We start from the raw sequence: 23,272 nt of genomic DNA, 5'->3' as shown, positions 1-23,272 counted from the left end.
TCAAAGGGCATGCACTTGCAAGACCACTGCAGAGCAGTCTACATACGAGTATTCCCAGCTTGGCCAAACTTTAAAATATTCTCTAAGGAAATCAGAGATATTGGAGTGAGGAAGGGGAGCCAGGAATAGGAAGAAAATGGTGATCGAGGCAGGCTTCTTAAACAGGCTGACTGCTGGTTGCTATCTAACTTGAAGGTCAGCCATGGACAAGGAATGGTTAACCAGTGTTATGATCATTCTATGGGTACCCTAAGTTTTCAACCAATTTGTATTACCAAAAGGAGGAGTTTGGTTTCAAAATTTCTATAGCAGGCTGCAAAGTTAGTGCATCTGCTAAGCATCACCAATATCAAAAGGCAGTGTGCCATCCAATTACCAGCCTGCACACAAACCTCAAAATGAGTTTTAAAGCTTAGATAAATACAGACCATGTATTTAGTCCTGCAACATATATATTTAGGTTGTCTGTAATTTAAAGATCCTGTTACAGCCCACTAATTGTCATGAGACCCCCTTTACACTACATTATAGCCACAGCAAATGCATAAATCCACCTGTGTTTTGTGCACATGATGTCAGAAATGAAGCAGCTTTGCTACTCCAAAGAGGAAATCTTTGCAACTACAAGCAGGAGCTTCATCCCGAGCTGTCCTGTGTGTGCAAGAGATGCAAGATAGAAAAAAGAAGATCTACCAGGTAACCCCTCTGCCAAACACAGACAAGCAGAGAAAACATTGCTGTTCTGTGCATTTTTCCAGCTGTATGGAGGAAATCTGAAGCAGCAGGCAATACACCCTCTCCCACACCAAAAGAAACCCATTCTACTGATAATAACATCATAGAATTTGGTCTATTTTTACTTGTACTAAAACGCACTATCCATGCACATCCAGCTTCTTACTTCTATATATATATATAGGGTTTCAGCATGAAAATATGGAAACACCTTCTGAAAATGAGAAAGGATAACTCTCTGGTTTAAATCAGAAGAGGTATGTGTAAGATTTTTATAACCTTACAGAAAATAGAAGCATTGAAGACACAAAAGGTTCCTTCTCCAGAATGAAGTGAAAATGTTTAGTTAAAGCTGATTCCAGACATTTTTTAAATGTTGGATAGAGTAAAAAGTAGCTGGAGTCCTTGACAGTTTTGTTGTGCCTTTCTGGCTTGGGCTATCCTTTGAAACAATAGTGGAATACTGGATAACAATAAAGATTACCGTACTAGATAATGAATCCTGCTAAAAAATACTCATCAGTAGTTAAAAATTATTTAACAGAAGGAAATAGCTTCTGTTTAACTTTATACTATTTAGGCAAAGTTAATTTATCAAGCATTATTCTTAGATATACTTGTATAGGCACTACACAGTACAAGCTATCCAATGCTGTTTGTTAAATCTAAAAATTAACTTACGATTAGCATAGTGATTAAGAGGTTCTTCTTGGTGACTTGAGCATGGGAGAAGATGTAATTCAGCACCGTTGTGAGCTCACTCTTATTTTCTTCTCGGAGAGTAAAGACGCACTTTTCATAATGACCTAGATTTAAAAAATGTTACTCAAACATGGGTTTATTTTTTTACTACTCATGCAATAATAATTTTATGAACTGAATAGTTGTAAATATAAATTTCATTACAGTGCATACAGTGATTTTAATATACAAGGTTTTGCTTCTGTGTGCAAAAAAACCCAAAAAACTTTCTATATTATATTTTCTAAAAAAAAAATGTTTGTTTTAATATCAGACTACTATCTCTAAAAATAGTTTAAAAAAAAAAAAATAAATAAATAATATATACAATTCCCATTAACATAGCAAAAGGTAAAACACTAAAAACACAGAAAAGCATTCACCTGAAGGCTAATCATATGCAGGCATTCAATAAGACTGGCTAGTATCAAATTTCACCACAAGATGGCAGCAAATAACCACTGAAGTAGTTCAGATTTACATAAACATCAGAGATAACAGATATGATCCCCAATGTTGTGTTTTTTTTTTTTTTTTTTAAGCTTTTTTTAAACTTGTGATCTTGTTCTGCACAAATATACATATGTATGAAGGTTTAAAATACATTAAAACTCAGAAGAACTTGAATTACATTTTTAAAAAGTGTGTGTCTAAGTAAAATGAAGAAAAAAACATATGCAGTATATCTCTGCAAAACATGCACTTTTCCACACGTTTTGATACTTTAGAAACACTGCAAGTGTAGAAAAAAGAAAGGTTTTTGTACTTAAAGGAAAATCTTTTTCTTTAAATCTATTAGGAGACATTGGCATTCAGAAGCAGTTGGGTCTTTCAGCAGGACTGGTAACTGGCAGACAGAAAAGTTTTGAGCCAGTAGCAATAACTGGATTTTTGACTTGCTGTAAAATCCTTTTCTCTTAAGTTCATTGATGTACGCAGTTCTCTCGGATTCATATCAGTAGGGTTATATTGCCCCCTACAGGAGTAGGACACTAGGCAGGAAAAAGTTCTGGCTACGCCTATGGGCAGTCCCGGAGGGTACACCCTTTCTCTTCCTGCATAGGATGTCAGTTTTGTATCAAAGCAACGTCAGAAAGTAACACCAACCCAACTCAAAATAGAGGGGTGGGTACTGCGTCCGTCAATGAACTTAAGAGAAAAGGATTTTACGGTAAGTCAAAAATCCAGTTTTCTCTATCGTTCATTGACGGAAGCAGTTCTCTCTGATTCATATCAGTAGGGACGTCCCAAAGCAGTGCCATAAAATGAGGGGTGGGAACAGCAGTAAAGAACAAGTCCCCAATGGCCAAAAACAGCCAACCAGGCAACATAGGACTCATCAGAACAAAAGATGAGGCCCACCTGAAAACAAACAGTAAACACCCTCAAGGAAGCCCTCCAAACAGCAGCCAGCAAAAAACCTTGCGGCCGCAAAGAGGCATCTGCAGATGCCAGCACATTCACCTCATAAAACGTAGCAAAGGTGTGAACAAACGACCAGGTAGTCGTCTTACAATCTGAAGCACAGATGCCTGTATGGCAAAAAGCCCAGGAAGCACTAGGCGCCCAAGTAGAAAGCGCCGAAACAGGGAAAGGTAGGACCTGACCCATAAATAAAGAAGCCTGCACCACCAACTGTCCGATTCACCTGGAAATAGTCGCAGCAGACACAGGCAGCCCTGTCCTTGGGCCATCCGTGAGCACAGAGAGCGAACCTGACTACGGGAAGACTGAGTAGTCGCCAAGTACCCCTCGAGTGCCCAAACTCTATCCAGAGTATGCAGCGCACATCCCGTAGGTTGAGGGGGCTCAGGACACAAGATGGCAACATAATGGCCCCGTGCAAGTGAACACCAGAAACCACCTTCGGAGGGAAGGACGGATCCGGACGAAGTACCACCTGGCCCCATGAACCAACAGATAGGGAGAATGACAGGACAATGTCGCCAGTGCTGACACCCCATGTGCAGAGTGATAGCAACCAAGGCCACCTTCTACAATAAGGTAAGCAGGGGATACCCACGATACTCGTAAAGGAGGGTCTGGAAGAACCGACTGCACCAACCAATATCCCCAGTTGGCGACGGAGGTTGCACCAGAAGAACCAAGTGTCGCACCCCCTGGAAAAAGTTACGCACCAGGGAATGGGCGGCCAACAGCCTGTGGAATAAAAATTATCAAAGCCGAAACCTGACCCTTGACAGTACTCAAGGCCAACTTTTGATCAATCCCCCCGTTGAAGGAAGCCAAGATCCAGCCACTGAGCAAGAGCGAGGGGGAGCCCAAGAAGACTCACACCATGCAATACGCGACTTTCTCATATGATGAAAAAAAATCATCATAGAAGACGCTTCCCATGCTTTATGCAGGGTGGGAATCACCGAAGCAGACAACCCCCCGTCCTTTGACACCTGGCTTACAACAGCTAACAAGCCATCAAACGTAAAGCCACACGGGAGATCGGCCCCGGAGAGAAGAAAACCCAAGGAGCGTCAGCGGCAAGCCTGACCAGATCGGCATACCAAACTCGGCAAGGCAAATCCGGAGCCACCAGAATGACCGAAATCCTGCCGCTTCGATCCTGCAAAGGATTCTTGGCAGCAACTGGAGAGGAGGAAAGGCAGACAGCAGCTGACACTGACCTCGGCCCATCCGCGAGCACTCTCGTACGATCATGCCGGTGTCAGCCTTGCACAGGTGACCACGCCAAACATCTCAGCATAGAACATGATGAACCTAGCGAATGTTCTTGCCCATGACAGAACACATGAGGCCACCATTGCACTCGCCAGAGGGTCCTGGGAGCGGGCCACGACCTCTGCAACATCCTGTAGATGCAATGCCAAAAGGCCCACATCCAGAGTGCCCCCAAACGAAGGCACAACTGCTGGAACGACTGTGGATGAAGGGACCATTGCCCTGCATCCAGGGCCAGTCGACTGAGGCAAACCGCCTACAAATTCTGTTGTTTCCCCCCTGGAAAGGGAACAGCGGATAGAGCTGGAACAAGGCGCTCTACCCAAAGAAGAAACATCACTTCCAAGGCAGCAAGGACACTTATGGTGCCCCCATGGTGAATGACACAAGCCACGGTCGCGGCGTAGTCAATAGAAAGTGCACCGGACAGCTGCAGGTGCCCGATCCAGTGAACTAGACAAAGCTGGAACGCTCTCAGCCCCAGGACCATAAGCGGTAACCTGGATCCTCCAGGGACCATACTCCCGAAGCAGAAAACCTGCCGAGGACTCCTCCCCACCCGGACAAGCTTGCATCCGTGGTGACAATTGTCCAGTAGACGGGGAGCAAGGATTCCAGAGCAAGAATCCCCGGGCACCTGGCCCAGCCGGGTCCGCAAGTCCAGAGAGTTTGGATTCCAGTCGCCTTCAAGAAGGAGTGCCTCCTGGGGGATCCGCAGAGGGATTGAGCGAAAGGGTCTCAAAAAACAACACCATCAGTCCCAGAACTCGCATGTAGGTCCAAAGAGAAGACCATGTGCGGAACAGCAACAGTGGACCGCAGTCTAAAGTGCAAAGAGTTTTGACCCCGGAGGGAGAAACACCCTGACCGAGGACAAGTCCAAAGTCAGACTCAGAAAATCCAGTCTCATGGAAAGGACCAGGGATGATTTCTGAAGGTTCAGAACCCACCTGAACTCCACCAGAGTTCCCACGGTGACAACCAACTTCGTTGTCAGCACCGTAGGGCAGTGGTTATCAATTCCGGTCCTCGGGACCCACTAACAGGCCAGATTTTAAGTATTACCTTGGGGGATGCAGACTAGAATACTGCAATCACTGAGCAGCAAATGAGATCACATGTGATGTAATTTAGTTATCTTGCAAACCTGGCCTGTTGGTGGGTCCCGAGGACCGGAGTTGAGAACCACTGCCGTAGGGGACTCCAAACGGAGAAGCAGAGCGGCCAGGAAACCAGGGCCGTTTTCCCCCCGCTGCCACAATAGCACCAGGAACAGAGCCAACACCGCCGTGAAGACCCTAGCAGCATAAGCGAGACCAAAGGGTAACGCCACAAACCAAGAGATCCTTGCCCACTGCAAAAAACAGAGAACCCGTAGCTGTCCAGAACATAACGGGACGTGAAGGTAGGCAGCTTGATGTCTATGGATGCCAGGAAGCCCCCTTATGTAGAGAAGCCACCACCGTGCAAACCAATACCAACTTGAATTTGTGATCTGCATGGAACCAACAAAAGACCAGTAGGTCCAGCTTGTTGAACCAGAGCCTGAACTGCCCCACAGAGCGCCTGTAAGCAATCCGGAGACAGCCACACATTGGAAGGGAAAAACCCTACCGGAAATAACCGGATCAAAACTCGATCTTGCAACTAGACCGCATGACCTCCTGAACCCAGTCAGCCTGGGATCTAGGCCAGCTGCAGGTCCTCGACCCCCTAGATGGGAGAGGAAGCACCTTCAGGCCACGCAGGCCTTGTCAGCAGGTCTGGAAAAAACCAAACCCATGTACGCCAGACCAGGGTCGTCTGGAACCCACGCGGAAGTCTAGAAGGACTTCGCCACATAGACTGTCCCCGAGGGATGAAGAAACTGTTTGCGAGCCGAAAGGGAGGAACCTCGATTGCGACGAAGGCCCTCACCCGACAGCCTGTGTCATCCAGGGCAGCGCCAAACAGGCAATCCCCCTGAAAAGGGAGATCCATTAAGACCTTCTTAGAAGTTTGATCCGCAGACCAACACTCCGTTGAAGTAGACTCCGGTCAACCACCGCCAAAAACGACAAGGTGTTATACAAGGGAGCCTCGACCAGCACGACATCGCAAACAAAATGCAGCCCCTGCGCCAGCTGGTCCAACAGGTCCCCCCTGCCAAGAGGGATATGCCCCACACCAAATTGCGGTGTTGGGACTCCGCCCATCAGGCAGAGTCTGCGTGGCAAGGGCAAACATGAACACTGATCCCAGTGCAGCTACGCCAGGGAGCACACAATGCAGGCCACAGCCCGCGCCATCCTATCCCCTAAGTTCTCAAAGGACGGGGATTCCTCCACCAGAACAACTGCAGTCCCATTCAGCTAGAGACCATACAAAGGCGGAAACAGTCCTCTGTACCAGAGACTCCCCCAAAAGGGCAATGGCTAACGGCCGCTTAGACACTCCAGGGGAACCTCTCAGACGGTTCCACTCCTACATGAGAAGCCAACAAAATGAGCAGCTCCGGGTGGCACGTGAGTGCCAGATGCCACTTGCGCCCTAGGTGCAGCCACCGCTGCGACCCCCAAATTGCAGGGTGCCACGCACTGAAAACAGCCAGTGTGTCCACCAGCGCCTGTCGCGGAAGGGGAGGTGGAAATGTCATCCTCCTCATCCGAGGAGACAGGGCGCGAGGTAACCGACTCGGCAGGGAGGCCCACCTTAGGTCCACGCGGTGTCTGAGCCAGACTCAGACTCCGAGACATCAGAAGAGGCAGGGGTAGGTGGAGAAATGCTTTAGCGCACCTACCACCACCCCCCGGGCCCAAATGTGTCCCGAACTGCCAAAAAGGCATAGATGGACAGTGGAGATCCGGAAGGCCCTGCGGCCTCCGTGAGGGGGTCAGGTGGGAAAAAATGGCCCGCAGGGGTCCATACTGAACCTGAGGAACCCGCCAGCAACTTTAAAAAATTACATTTTTTTTTTTTTTTTAAAATGGCACGCACTTTACGGACCCCCACAGAGAGGGAGAGACCACCCTCAAGGCTCACTGTCCTTCAGGCACTCCCACCGGCCTTCACTGCAAAAAATCTCCAGCAAAATAGCCGAAAACGGGTGTACCAAGATGGCCGCCTCCATAGAAGCAGACAGAGGCTACAACAAAATGGCGGCCTGCCTGAAAATCGTGGTATTTGGGGCCCTTTGGGGGCCCCCCAAACGTCCATCTGCACCATCCACTTCAGAACAACCCCAGCAAAGAGCCCCCCCCCCCCGCATGATTATTGAGCACCACGGACAGCGCACACTTGCCCGGCCCCCCATGCAGGGGGGGAGAGTGGACAGGAGGGGGGTCAAAATAGGACAGAGGGAAACCCAGGAGTGCGAGGGTCCGACCATCCCAGGGGGAGGGCTAGCGTCCATGCCAAAATCCGCCAGGGAAGGGGGGGAACATTTACTCACCATACCGGGAACACAGGCCATCTCTTGACAGGACCCCACACCACCGGAGTAGGGGGGCTGTCGGCCAAATAGGAACGCTGCGACATCAGCTTAGACCCGGTCATGTGCGTCCTGGCGAGACGTTTAACTCGCGGGGCCAGTCCCCGTCCAGTGGGACTATGTCGTGGCCGACCTAGCGCGGAGCCAAGGCCTGCACGGGCTCGCTGGCCAGACTGGGGGGGGGGGGGGCACTGGATATGGGGGTCCAGTCTGTCGCCCAGCCCGGCATAATTGCTTGAAGATCTCACAGGAAAAAAAGTTCCAGAGAAAAAAAGGCTAGCTAAAAAAAATTCTACATAAAATAATACTTTATATGTCAGGACCAGAGATCCCAGCTAGGAACTAGGTCCTTACTCCTGACTAGGCAGATTAAAATGGACATCCTATGCAGGAAGAGAGAGGATGTACCCTCCGGGACTGCCCATAGGCGTAGCCAGAACTTTTTCCTGTCTAGTGTCCTACTCCTGTAAGGGGCAGTATAACCCTACTGATATGAATCAGAGAGAACTGCGTCCGTCAATGAATTTAAGAGAAATCATTTCTCTACACAGCATGCATCAGTTTGGTGAGAAAGCAATGCACAGGGACAATACACAGAGAGGTGGAATGTGTCCCTCAATGGACTTCAATCGTACTTTTTTAGTTGCCCATTAAAGGGAAACCGGAGTTCAGACAGACACAGTTGTGATGTCCAAAAGCAGATCAAAAGGGGGGCAACCAAAAGGTCAGACTTTTGGAACTCTGAATCTGAATAAGAAATGATAAAAGGGAATATAAGTCCCTGTAATTAGTTATGGACTCAGGAAAGTCAGAGACAAACACTGCACGAGATGGCACCAGAGTGTTCTCAGAGCCTCTCTTACAAGAATGCTCTGGAAATTGTGCACAGTTAAGAAGTCCAAGTGGACATGAAGATCCCTGTAAGCATGGTGCTGAACTTGGCCCAGCCTAACAAAGCTGAAGCAGGGTCCCCCGCTTCCAGATTATAGCCATTAGCTCCAATTGGGATACCAGTAAACTCCTCTAGAACCACTAGAGGAGCATGTACTCGTGACTGTCCGTGTGTCTTCGGGAAGGCATGTAGAGCTGCGTGGTGACAAAAAAGCCTAATATGAGGCAAGGTCTCAAGCATTCGGAAATCCAGGCACCTGGCACTGATGAGGGCTTCAGGCCGCCAAACATTACCAAATGACTGTAGGTGGCAGCAGAATCAAACTGGAGACCAGAAATCCTCGTGGTGCTTCATGAGCAGGAATAGCAATGGAATGGTGCTTCTTCCAGGCTTAGGCTCCATGTACACTAGCAGCTTTTAAACTTCAGTTTAGGAGCTTTTGGAGTTTTTCCAAAGCTCCTAAATTCAATTCCATTAAAGGCTATTCCTAAATTCAATTCCATAAAAGGCTATGTATGTGTCCATGTACACGTAGGCTTTTAGGATAGTTTAGGAGCTGCTTAGGTTCCTTTAGGAGCTGCCTCTCCTAACCTCCCTCTCCTGAACGTGGAAGAATCTCATTCAGGATCTTATACAGGATAGGTTTTGATTGCTGGCAGCAAAATGGCGGCACAATTTTGCTGCATTTTGCGTTTTCCCGTGGCCAAAGTAGTTCAAGCGTACATGTAGTCATGCGGCCATAATGTTGGGCGTGGAGCACCCATACAGCACTCCATTTGGTAAAGAATATCAGCACTCAATCCCGCAACCCTAAATCTTATAGAGGTAAAACCAGTAGTGCCAGCAATTTGAAAAGGCAATCAGAGGTGCAAATGGTAATGTAGCTCCTGGTGTCTTGGCCTAACCAGCCTTACTCACTATGTGAGCCTTTAGACAGAGTAACACAAGAAGGTCTACACACAAAGTGAGTCCTTCAGAAACAGGGTCACACCTGAGGCTGTGCCATTGCTGTTGACTCGGAAAGTGCTCCGCAGCTAACTTAACCAGTGCATTCACCTCTGGAAATGCAGAGCCTAATACCTGAAGGTCACATCGAAGGTTAACCTAACAAATGTCCAGTCTAGTGGGGTCTGAATATGGCCTCCAAAGAATATTTCTAAGAAAGTTCTGGTTGCTGATCTGGATAGCTGCATATAGAGACAAGCGCAAGCAGCTTGCAGAGAAATATTTACTAAAGAAAAAGACATAATATTGATTACAAAAAAAAAATGGCTACCAAAAAAGGTTAGACTTCTTCAGAAGAGTAGAGAAAAGACATCTATCCTCCTGAACACTAGAAAAAAAAAAAAAAAAAAAAAAGGAGGTATGCTGGCTAGAGCAAGGGTAATATGGGGACTGGCTTACAATGTTTCTGTTTACCAAAGCTCAATCATCCTCAAGGTGGCAGCATAACTAGACAGTTTCTTAATTTCCATGTCCCTTAAGGAGAAGTGTAGACTTTGAAAAAAACAAACACATATACTCCGCTCAATGTGGCAGCATTGGTATGAGGCTTCAGCTGTTCTATGCCGGCTCTAAGACCAAGAACAGAGTGGTCACATTAGGCCTAATTGCTTAGATCTTGGTCTGCTCGGAGTGAGAGCAGTAACTGTCAGTCACCACTCTCTGCTTTACCCCTCCAGCGCTCACTGAAGCACCAGTCTGGGGAGGGGGCGGAAGCAGCTGGCTTCAGCTTTTAGCAGAAAGCTGAGAGGAGGAAGCAGCTGCCGATCAGGCATCCGGGTGGATCCCGACATTATTGTTCCTGGAGCAACTCTGCCACGGTAGCTGATAACAGGCAATAGACTCTGGGTCACAGGAGAGCAAAAGTAAGTGCACTTCTGCAACCCACACACAGGAGAAATATGGTCAAAAAAGCTTTGACCCTACTCCTCTTAATGAGCAATAGAAAAATCCTGCCACAAATCCAGTAAGTTCCTCACCTATAATGAACTGACTCATCTGCAACTGCTGTTCTACAATTGCAAGCAGTTTTGTCAGTCCTGCCTAATTTTCCGTTGCTGGACTACATTACACACCTCTTATATTATGGAGATTTGAAGGGGGAGAAGTGTTCTAAAGTCCATCAGGAGAGTATTAGGACAGGACTTACAACATTGCTTGGGATTTCAGGGCAGCAAAGGCAGTGTTGTCAGCTCACTACGAAGTTTGTAACTACAGGAGTTTAAGTTCACTTTTTTTGTCTAGACATACTTTTTTATTACATTCAAAGGTAAAGATTAAAGATTAGTGTGAATTTGTCAAGCCTCTAACCATCTTTTTAACAACTGTGATTTGGAGAAGCAGCACAGTGGCCAAGTGGTTAGCATCTCTGCCTAGCAGCAAAAGGGTCGCTGGTTCAAATACCAACCACAACCCTACCTGCCTGGAGTTTGCATGTTCTCCCTGTACATGCGTGGGTTTGCTCCGGGTATTCCAGTTTCCTCCAACACTCCAAAGACACGCTGGTAAGTTAATTGGATCTAAATTGGCCCCAGTATGTGTATGTATGAATGTGAGTTAGGGACCTTAGATTGTAAGCTATTTGAGGGCAGGGATTGATCTGAATGTATGATATATCGTATGTAAAGCGTAAACTGACTGCGCTATATAAGTACTTGTAATAAATAAATGTAATAGAAGAAACAAAAAACTGATAAACATTCTAACTTCTTGATTAGACTTAGTGACCTGTCATTGCACAGTAGTAAAGACTGACAATTTTTAATTATATTTCCTAAGTAAACCTATGCTTAAAATACAACTGGCATAAAAAGTATTTTTCATATGCAATCCATACCATGCTGAAACTGCGTTTCAACCTTTAAATACTGACGAAGCAAATCCATAACTACAGCTTTCATGTGGCCTCGATTGCCGCTGCGGTACCTGACATGAAGGAAAAAAATATTCTTTTAAGGCAAAAATGCAAAGGATACAAAGGTTTCAGAAATACCGTATAAAATTCAGGCAATTACAAAACATACTTTTCATATCACTATTTAAAAGTCACCTATTTCACACAGTTGTCAATGCTAGACAAAAATATATTAAAAGGTCTGTCTACCATCAATGCAAATACAGTTCAGTTTCTGGTAGTTAGTATAGTAAAACATCCACAAGCTTTCTACATCTTTAGGAGACGCAAAGGGCAACATGTGCTTTGGAAAGTTTCCAATTGCCAACATAGTCATACTAAAGCTAAACATACAATCATAGTATTTTAGAGTGAAGAGCGAAAATTTCTTGTCATTGCCAAGGTAGACAGGTAGAGCGAGGAAATCAGGTACACAGATTCCTAGAAATAAACGACCCATCTTTTTATTTCTTACCTGTGCTGCAGGCAGCACAGTGGCTAAATGGTTAGTGTTGTGGAAATTTTATTAATATTTATGTGGACATTTCTTTAGGATGTATTTTAGTTAAATTGCCATTATGTCTCCCAGTGTCAGTTTACCGGTAATCGCTATGCACAGCGAATATTGCTTTAACTGGCATAGAGGAAAGACCTGTTAGTGGAAATCTTCCATTAGATGGGATTGCACAATACTTGTAGCCTTATTTATGGCAGCGCAAGGAGAAATCCATTGCACAAATATATACCCGCCATCCGGGGCCCCAGCTATTCACTGCGGAGATGTGTTTGTGATGTGGAATTCTTATTGTTTTACCAGGATAATTGGCTGGCATATTTCTGTCATATTTGATCCATATGGCTGAAATACTGCTGCTATTGTCTTTTGAAGATATAATAAAGTCCCATTCACTGGAATAGTAGGATGATCACTATCAAATATGGTCTTTATGAAGCAATATAAAATAGTATCCACTAACAGGTAATGAGTCCATGTTTGTGAATTAACACATCCAAGTCTATAAGATGGCAGCCATGTTTGCTTTGGTCACTCAGAAGTTCATCTCTGCACATGGCTGTGTTTCTACATAAACACTGACTCTTTGTTTCTATTGTATTTTTTGAATGTATACATGTTCTGTGATTGGTGGTCTTGAAGCCACCCCCTTTCCTTTTGCTCACTTGCTGTAAATAAACCTGCTCTGCTCTGGAGAGGACAGTCACTCAGAGGGACCCTCCAGATCGCATCGAATTGACTACAGCAAGCGTGTCTGTTCATTTCCTTGCCGCCGACGCTTGGTTGACCTTATGCAAAAGAGCTGTACATTGTACTTTTAAGTACAAGGGATTAATGGCATTTGGCACGTATTAATATCCACAAGCAAGCTTTCCGCATCAAGCAAGTTTCTATGTTCCAAGCCCTATTTATTTCTACAACAGTTAGTACTTCTGCCTAGCACCACTAGGGTTTCCAGTTTGAATCCCAACCATGGCACTACCTGCCTAGAGTTTGCATGGTCTCCTTGTGTCTGAGTGGTTCCCCCCCCCCCCCACACACACACATGCTAGTAGGTTAATTTGCTCCTGTCTAAATTGGCCCTAGTTTGTGTGTGTGTATGAATGTGAGTTAGGGACCTTAGATTGTAAGCTCCTTGGGGCAGGAACTGATGTGAATGTACAATATGCAAAGTGTGGTGTAAATTGAAAGCACTTTATAGGTATCTGTAATAAGCAAAATAAATCTCTAAAGTTTAAACCCAAGAACAAAAATGTAAACTATTGCAGTTTACCAATCTTTAAATGTAGAGACTAAAATCATTTTCACACTTGTTTTTCCTTTTTTAACCTGGTGATCCTGTTAGTAACCCCTTTTATTTTGTCATAGGGTGACAAAGCTCACACTCCATGCTGTATCTATGGAGGAGCAGAATTTTCACCCTAGGCTTCTCGCACCCAATTTTAACTATCAAACACCCCCCCCCCCCCCCCCCATTTCCAAAACTAAAGTCCTTTTCACAAGGGAGATCTGATCAGGTCCGCCAGTCACTTTTCCAGGACCGGATTGGATGGTCCATTCCTCCCCTATGGACAAGGGGTATAAACCAACCTGTGTCTATTTACAACCCCCTACCTCAAGGTCCAATCTAGTCCACTCAAACAAAATGGCAGGGAATCCATCCTCTTTGGTTTAGGAGGATCGGAGGGTAGTCAGGTGTAAATAGAGAGATGGAGTCCATTTACTCCCAGCCGCCCATAGAGAAGAGGGGACTCTGTCCGTGTCTGCTCTGCACAAACTGTGCATGTGTCATCTGTCTGCTTTGCCCCAATCAGCAGGGGATGTGTAAACTGATCCCCTGCTGATCAGAACAGATTCCACAAAAATCCACCCCATGTGAAAGGGGCCTAATACAATCAGCTCACTAGACCCAGACGTAATTGTAGCATTTTTCTAACAGATATAAAAAAAAAACTCCTTTAATGGCGTATTTTGCAAAGCAAAAGCAGTAAATAAGAGTTGTACACTTTAAAGGGAAACTAGAGTCTAATAATCTTACCAATGACAGTTAAAAGCCTGAAAAAAATTGGTGAATACACGAAGCAGCAATGTTTGCATATTACACATGTATGACTTAGTCAGAAACAACAGGGGTTCATGTTTAAAGCGATTTTAAAGGAAACAATGTTTGAAAATTAAAAACATCTCTATACATACCTGCTCTGTGCAATGGAACTGCACAGAGTGGTCCCAAACCTCCTCTTCTCGGGTCCCCCTGCTGGCGCCGCAGGCTCCTCTTCCCTGTCTAGTGCCCCACGGGAAGCAGCTTCCCATGGGGCACTTGTGTGTGCTCACACCTCACCCCCTCTGTTTCCCCCACGGCCACAGACAGCAGGACTCAGCCCCACCCCGTGCTCCCTCGTCACTAGCTTTAATCGACAGCACTGGGAGCCAATGGTTCAAGATGCCCCAGCAAAGCCAGTGGGACCCAGAATTGAGGGGAGGGAAAAGCCTCAGATTTGCACAGCGCTGGATAAAATGAAAAATGAAAAGGTGAACTAACTGCAAATATCTTGGCATCACCCAAAGTGGCTGTGATGCCCCGTACGGCCAGTGTAGCTGTCTGCATACAGCAATACACAGCCCAGAGTGAGTATCCACCATAATGCCTTTGATGGCAAGTGCTTATTGGTCAGCACAGTCATGTGACCATGCTGACCACCACACCAGCAGCACAGGGTATCACAGCCGCTATGCACAGCGGGGTATAGAGGGGTGGCCAGGTTATTTGGAGTTTGTTCACCTTTTCATTAAAAAGTGATTTAGGCAGGCCAGAGATTATGCAATTTTCTTTCCTTCCAACACAGGTGGAAGGAAAGAACGCTGCTTGACTGTGACCATGTTAATGGGGGAACCCCTGCCTAAGCGCTATTGTGTTCTGCCAGTGGGAAGCACAGAGAACCTTCCCTCCCGGCAGAACAAAATAAGTGTTGCTGGGTATAGCTGGCAGCACTAATGCTCCCAAAAAGCCGATTTTGCAAAAGTCAGTGAATAGATCAACTTGCATAAAACCGAGGGGGCCCATAGGGCTCGGAATTCATCTGGTCCCTGCTAAACTGGCTGATTTTTGTAACCATGTATGTCAGACTTAACCCTTTAAGGCAAATTGAGCTTATCTTAGTTGCCTGGTTGGCAGATAATCATTAAAGAGAGCATTTAATATTTTATAAATACACATAAATAACACACACACAGTATATGGTATAGCATTGCTCTGATGTAAAAAGTTGCTGGAGCATCCTGTGTTGACCTGTGAGTGTAGTTAAAATGCAGATTTAGGGCCATGTTGGTTGTTATAGGATCCAGAGTAAAGAAATATATTTTATAGATTATATACGGTGCCTTGAACAAGTATTCCCACCGCTTGAAATGTTCCATATTTTGTCATGTTACAACCAAAATTATAAAAAAATTTTTATGGGATTTTATGTGATAGACCAACGCGAAGTGGCACATAATTGTGAACTGGAAGGAAAATGATAAATGGTTTTCAAAATGTTTTGCAAATAAATATCTGAAAAGTGTGGCGTGTATTTGTATTTAGCCTCCTTTACTCTGATACCCCTAACTAAAATCTAATGGAACCAATTGCCTTCAGAAGTAAATAAAGTCCACCTGTGTGTAATTTCATCTCAGTATAAATACAGCTATTCTGTGAAGCCCTCAGGGGTTTGTTAGAGAACCTTAGTAAACAAACAGCATCATAAAAGCCAAGGAACACACCGGACAGGTTAGGGATAAAGGTGTGGAGAAATTTAAAGCAAGGTTAGGTTATAAAAAAATATTTCAAGCTTTGAACATCTCACAGAGCACAGTTTAATTCATCATCCGAAAAGGGAAAGAGTATGGCAAAACTGCAAACCTAACAGGACATGGCTGTCCACCTAAACTGACAGACCTGGCAAGGAGAGCATTAATCAGAGAAGCAGCCAAGAGGCCCAGGATAACTCTGGAGAAGCTGCAGAGATCCACAGCTCAGGTGGGAGAATCTGTCCACAGGACAACTATTAGTCGTGCAATCCACAAATCTGGGCTTTATGGAAGAGTGGCAAGAAGAAACCCATTGCTGAAAGAAAACCATAAGTAGCTCAGTTTGCATTTTGCAAGAAGCCATGTGGGAAGGAACACAGCAAAAATGTGTAAGAAGGTGCTCTGGTCAGATGGGACCGAAATTGAACTTTTTGGCCTAAAAGCAAAATGCTAGGTTCGGCAGAAAAACGAACACTGCACATCACCCTGAACACACCATCCTCACCGTGAAACATGGTGGTGGCAGCATCATGTTGTGGGGATGCTTTTTTTTTAGCAGTGACATGGAAGCTGGTCAGAGTTGATGGGAAGATGAATGGAGCCAAATACCGGGCAATCTTAGAAGAAAACCTGTTAGAGTCTGTAAAAGACTTGAGACTATGGCGGAGGTTCACCTTCCAGCAGGACAACGACCTTAATCAGACAGCCAGAGCTACAATGGAATGGTTTACATCAAAGCTTATTCATGTCTTAGAATGGCGCAGTCAAAGTCCAGACCTAAATGCAACGGAGAATCTGTGGCAAGACTTGACAATTGCTATTTACAGACGGTCTCCATCCAATCTGACAGATCTTAGGCTGCTTTGCAATGAAGAATGGGCAAAAATCTCACTCTCTAGATACCCAAAGTGACTTGCAGCTGTAATTGCAGTGGAAGGTGGTTCTACAAAGTATTGACTCAGATTGGCTGAATACAAATAAATGCCACACTTTTCACATATTTATTTGTAAAAAATGTTGAAAACCATTTATCATTTTCCTTCTACTTTACAATTATGTGTCACTTTGTATTTGGTCTATCACATACAATCCCAATAAAATACATTTACATTTTTGGTTGTAACATGACAAAATGTGGAAAATTTCAATGAATACTTTTTCAAAGGCACTTTATGTGTGTGTATGCATACATGTGTTGTTGTGCGCACACATGCGTGTAAACTAAAAACAGAGGTTTCAGAAATGTTTATATAAGTAAAGGTGCTGAAAAAAAAAAAAAAACTGTAATCTCCCAATACATAAACTCAAAGGGTACACTATAATACATTGTTATTCATGGGATGTGCCCTCTACGATCCAATCAACAGTGAGACCTCAGTGATTCTGGGAAATGAAAGCTGTCTGGAACAGTTGGGATAAAAATAAATTCCTTTTCATGTTTTCAGCAATCATACCAACAAATGATGTTGAAATCTGAAAAAAATTGCGGCCATCCAAACTCCTTGAACCAAAACTCTGGTCATGCAAGAATGCTTATACCCCTGGGCTGCTCCATTAAGATCTCACCTTTGCACTAGTTGCACAATGCTCTGTGTGTTCATGAAGAAAACCTCACGTTCAGATTTACGGTTCAATGTAGCTGCATGACTGTCCAGTATATTTGCTATCTAAACAAGATACAAAACAATAAAAATTTATTTTTAACCAGCATGCATTTTTATTCCCACTTGTGCATTACAAGATTGTGCTTCATATTTGTCACTTTTATTAAAGGTTGTTACCAAATTATGAGCAGTCAAAATCATTTTTCAATGGTGGGTTTAATAAATGCAACTCGTTGCTTCCATAAAGACGCCTCCAAACAACAGGGCACAACAAATATTTGAAGCATTACTAAATAAGGGGAAACTTTCAATGGTCTTCTTTCAAGTTAAAGCTGAACTTCAGGCTACAGCTAGCAATGCACAGATCCAATTTTGGCTGATTCCTATTGAAATGGCCAAAACATGTTTCGTGAGCGCTCCTGTTAGCGCCACCTGGCTGAAATTTTCATAGGAGTTGGTTTTGTCTATGGAGGTGGGTGGAAAATTCTCCGCTGAACATGGCTCGCATCCAATCAAGTGCAGGACTTGATCGGGTATTCTGACAGCCGTGGGTGTTTATAGACTACAGAAGCCCACAATGTACTGCACTTCGTCTATTCACTCTGTTTAGCGTTAATGGAGGAATCGAGTGACTTTCCTTGTGTAGCCCCATGTATGACCAGGTTTACCTTCGGACTTGCAAAGTTGTAAAAGCTCTTTTACAGTATTGTAATAGCTCGCACTGATTTCACTAAACCTTGCACTTATCTCAGTTTGCATTAGAAGCTATCAGAAATTTTTGAGCTGGAGAACACGCAGCAGCATCTAGCCCTTTCCTCTCCAGACTTAAAGGGGTTTGTAAAGTCAGAAGCATTTTTTATCTTAATGCATTCTATATGTTAATGTAGAACTGCCCCCTAGAGAGCTGCTAAGAATTACACTTTCTTGGGTCCCCTGGGTTACCATTAGCAACTGACCGTAGATTAACGGTAGTAACAGTTCTTGGCTCAGACAATAATCAGTCCAGGGGATTTGTTTTTTTGTGTTTTATTTAGAACTGCGATAGGAGAAGGGATGAGTGGGATACTCCAACTATGAACTATGCGAAAACTTAAAGACAATGATCTGCAGTGTGCGGCAAGGCCGCTGCTTCACCTTGCCACAGAAGTGAAGATAAATAGATTGTTCCTGTTTGAATATTCTCTTCAGGGTTAACAACTTGGCACCCCCTTTACTATCACTGCCTGTGTGCTGACACCTGTCCGCTGACTCTAGCCACTGGAATGGTCCCCTTCCTGGGCAGACCCTTTGGCAAGCTCCCCTGTACTCACGGACACTGTTTTTCCAGAGTTGCTCTGCCTTCACCTCCACCTCCACAGTCAGTTTCACTGAACCTCTGGGTTCAGCCACACCACTGGTTCACTAGGCCGACTACCTATAACCGCCTTCCTCAGCAAACAGGAGGAGAGACAGCCGTCACCCTCCTCCTGGGACCTGGCTTGCCGCCCAAAGACACCCTGTCACATGTTCCCTTGGCTTTTATAACCTATCCCAGGATGCACCACTGTCTGTGGCAACCCACTGGGACTGTTACAAAGCCTGTGCGTCACTGGCTGGGTTTCCTCCACTGTCCAACAGGCTACCCTATTGGACACAGTGGGGACACTCCCTCAGACCAGATTAATCACACATAGACACATGCAACAGGCCTGACTAGAAATCCTGCTCCCCTGTTAAGCATATAGAGCAACTAGGTTTTACCTACCGCTCTCCTGATAAGCAGGCAGAACAAACTATACTCCCTACCTAGCACCTATCTAGGAGGGTGCTACATCAATAAAAAACCTTCTGTGTGCAGCAGCCCCTCATACTTGCAGTAAATGAGCCCCCTCTCTATCCAGCAATATCCACAAGTGCCTCAGCCGCCCAGGCCTCTCTCTCCTGATTGGCTTCTCTCTCCTCTCAAACTAAAGGTTTGCACCATACCTACCTCCAAGTATTCCAATTAAGTTTCAGTGAAGAAAAGAGGAGTATTGGTGACATTTGACAAAAACATTCTATCCCCATGCTCCCTTAAAATAGCTGACCCCCCCTGGATGCTGCCTGATTTTACAAAGGAAAAGCTTTGACATAGAAATAACAATCGTAAATTATTATGTTCCCGATGCACACCAGACACGGTTCTTTTCCCATTTATGGTGAGTTATTTCATCGCATAACTAAGGACTTTAATCCTCTTGTGCGATTGTAAAAAGATTCTTGAAGGGAAACTACACAGATCCTCCTCCATTTAACCCATCTCACAATTCTAAGCCAAGTGCCCCAACAACCTTTTAACAACTTCTTTCTTTTTAAGGATACGGCTGAGGCAATTCATGCATCCCTGTTCGCATACTTTTTTTGAAAATGATACCTCAACCTCCTCCCCAATATTCCTGTGAGACGCCCACAAGGTTATTATCAGGGGTACTCTAATGCAACTTGCTTCACAGGGCTGAAAAACTGTTGCCATGGTCCAGGAAAAAATGTTACACCTGTGCTAATAAAGCAGGTCCCATATTAGCAAATTAACAATGTCCATATATGAGAATCCAACCACAATAAATTACGCCTACCAAACAATGTAATTACTATTAACGCATCCACAATCGTGGACAAATTTACTTCAACCTTCTCTATATTAGCTTTCGGGTCTTTTCCATTTAGACCTAGCAGAAACCCTCTTTAAAAGTAATCAACTCCCCTCTTCATCACAAATCATGTTAGACACAATGGAGGCTGAGGTCCCTATACTGAAAGTCCTCAACGCAATTAAATCTCTTAAAGCGGTAGTATCCCGCATTTTTACACTTTTACCTACAGGTAAGCCTATAATAAGGCTTACCTGTAGGTAGAAATAATATCTCCTAAACCGGCATGGTTTAGGAGATATTTACAGTGCATGCAGCCGCTCGTGCGAGCGGCGCATGCGCTCTGAAGGTCCGGGGGGACCTTCAATCTATTTGCCGGGAGCTTGCCGGAAAATTACTGCTGCGCGCATGCGCGGGAGTGACGTCATCGCGGCTCCGGCCAATCATCGCGCCGGAGCCGTCTCTTCCAGCCAATCACCGTGCCGGAGTCGCCGAACCCGGAAGAGACAGCGAGGGATCATGGCAGCGCCCGCAGCGATGTCCGGGGGTCCGTGTCGGGGCTTCGTTCTAAGGTAAGTTACACATAATGGGCTAGTATGCGATGCATACTAGCTCATTATGCCTTTGTCTTGCAGGTTTTTTTTTTTCATTGGGTTTACAACCGCTTTAAGAGGTAAAAAAACTCCAGGCCCCGACGGCTTCTTGGCTACATATTCTTAAAAAGTTGCAGACGTCCTCGCACCACATCTGACTAACTTGTTCAAACACTTCTGCACACACTCAAACCTACACTCCTCCTCACTTTTGGAGCATATAGTGATGCTTCCAAAACCCATTGATCTGCACAGTTTTCACCCAATTTTGCCTAAATACCGGGCTAAGATCCTTGCAACTAGATCAACACATTCTTACATACTTTAATTAACAAAGAACAGGTGGGCTTCATACCTTCTCGACAATCATCAGACAATACCCGTAAAGTTATTCACTTGATTCAACTGATGCATCAGAAACACCTGGCACGGTGGTTGGCCTTAATATCCACAAAGCTTTTGATACCCTCTTGTGGGACTATACATTTTACACTTCAGACAAAAATGAGGTTTCCAAACCCATTTCCTATCCCGACTGAAAGAATTATATCATAAATTCTCAGCATGAACCAACAATATGCTACCTCTTACACCAATCCATGTAAATCACGATCCACAGGGGCACATGCCATGGGTGCCTTCGCTCCCTCATTCTCTTCATTCTTGTTTTACAACTCTTGGTGTGCCTCATTAGATCTAATCCAGATAGTCCGTGTATTGATCTAGTACAGGGGTCTTCAAACTTGCCCTCCAGTTGTTCAGGAACTACAATTCCCATCATGCCTAGTCATGAATATAAATGTCAGAGTTTTACAATGCCTCATGGGATGTGTAGTTCCGCAACAACTGGAGGGCCGTAGTTTGAGGATCCCTGATCTAGGATCTAATCCATTAAAAATAAGCTTGTTTGCTGAGGACTTACTCCTAATTTTAACTCAACCACATACTACTTTACCGGTCTTATTCTCTACACTTAAAGCAGTTCTTCAAACAAAAAAAAAGTAAGCAGCTCCAAATACTGTAGCTGCTGACTGTTAATAATAGGGCACTTACTTGTCCTCACTGAAGCTGGCTCTTCAGCCATCTTCAGATCCCCGTTGCCGGCATGTTTATTTTGGGAAGACAGTTGTGACTGCTTGTGGCTTCACAGCCGAATTCCCACTGTGCATGCGCGTGACGCGATGCACTTTGTGAATAGTCTTGTACCTTTCTGAACCTGTGACTTGTCCTAGAAGGCTTCGGAGTAGGTGTGGGGGGGGGGGGGCTTCTGCTCGGATCGACATGGGGATCTGACCGAAGATGGGAACAGGTGTCTGTCAAAACCAGGTACCCCCCCCCCCCCAAAAAAAAAAACATAGTGCCAAAACATAAAAAGGAGTCAGGCAGGGGGCAAACAAGCGTAACTTCCCTTTTGGATGAAGTTCCACTAATAAATTATGGAAAATATTCAGCTTTACCATCAATGAAAACAAATCTATGGCCCTCAATATCTCACTCCCCGATACTGCTGTGGCAAAATTGTAGCTTTATTTGGCCTTCCTCCCATCTTAATTACTTGAGAATTCATCTTAACCCACTCATATCACAGTCTTTACACAACCAGCTACATAACTTTCCAAAAATGAATAATGTTTTATTGGCAGTCGCAACCTTGCCCAGCAAGTCATTGTCTACTTTACATTACAGGCTATTTGTTTAGATCATTTACAAACTTTTAGCCAGGCTTCTGGCAGCCTTGTATTATTGCCAGCTACTTTCTCATTAATTAATAACTCATTGTTCAAATCAATGTGTACATTCAATGATGTCCAATGTCAATGATGTCGGATCGGATCTGTATTCTGCAATGTTTAATTAAAAATGTATTGAAAGTTTTTAAACTCAATAAAAAGAATTTTCAAAAAAAAAAAGTATTAAAAGTGAAAGGTGCAGAGACCCAAACATGACATCACTGAGACAAAAAAAAAAAAAAAAAAAAAAAATGATATGTAATGGAAACAGAAAGGTTTTATTAAAAATGTAATCAGTACGTTGATCAGGGGAGAAAAAAGGAAACTGGGAAGGCAGAATACAAAAACACTTAACTTCAGCTTTAACATTGATTGGCTCTAGTACGTTAATGCACTCTCCACAATTTGTTAAGGTTATCTGCAATTTTGACAAATTTGGAATTATTGGGTTATAAATAATTTTTGAAAAGAAAAAAAAAATTGGGGGTTTTCATCCATATCAAATTCTACTTACTCCTCAATGGTCATTGCAGCAATAAGCATAGTGCCAGGCTATAGGTGTCTTGTTTAGATGCTATTGGAGAAGACAAACAAACAATCTTTCGATCTACGTTTGACATGCTGTTTATTCCTACATAAAGTTTTACCTGCTGGCTTGGAAACTGGCACAATACAGAAGTAATATTGCTGGCATATTGTGCCATTTCTTTCTTGATTGATTTCTCCACATTTGGTGGAATACGTCCAGATACACTGGTCATAATGTCCTGGAGTTCCAATAAAGGAAGAGATGGATCCCTGAGGGTCTTCATTAGTCGTTCCACCCAGTCTTTTAACTTAAAAAAAAATAATAATTTACAGCAATCAAATTACATATTAGGCTTAAAGTAAAAATGCAGGAAAACAAATACACAGTTGAATGCTAACTCACTTATCTTACAAAATATGACTAATGCTTTTGCATTTTGACTTTTGCCCCGGCACTGCTGCAAAGACAGTTAGG

The 23,272-nt window shown here is 44.3% G+C and overlaps 1 protein-coding gene across 4 annotated transcripts in view; it reads right to left on the bottom strand.

Moving 5' to 3' along the window:
• Positions 1-23,272, bottom strand: part of ACACA (acetyl-CoA carboxylase alpha) — a 525,165-nt gene that overhangs the window by 367,930 nt on the left and 133,963 nt on the right. For all 4 annotated transcript variants that reach the window (XM_082245775.1, XM_082245776.1, XM_082245777.1 and 1 more), the window contains exons 21-24: positions 22,917-23,105; positions 17,300-17,400; positions 11,374-11,462; positions 1,417-1,541 (exon numbers count right to left, since the gene is read on the bottom strand). In XM_082245775.1, coding sequence (XP_082101901.1) covers positions 1,417-1,541; positions 11,374-11,462; positions 17,300-17,400; positions 22,917-23,105 — 504 coding nt within the window. The remainder of the gene's footprint in view (positions 1-1,416; positions 1,542-11,373; positions 11,463-17,299; positions 17,401-22,916; positions 23,106-23,272) is intronic.

Source organism: Pelophylax lessonae (assembly GCF_965119305.1).
Source record: "Pelophylax lessonae genome assembly, chromosome: 2".
In the NCBI taxonomy this organism is placed as follows: domain Eukaryota; kingdom Metazoa; phylum Chordata; class Amphibia; order Anura; family Ranidae; genus Pelophylax; species Pelophylax lessonae.
This window is presented reverse-complemented; position numbering and strand designations above follow the sequence as displayed.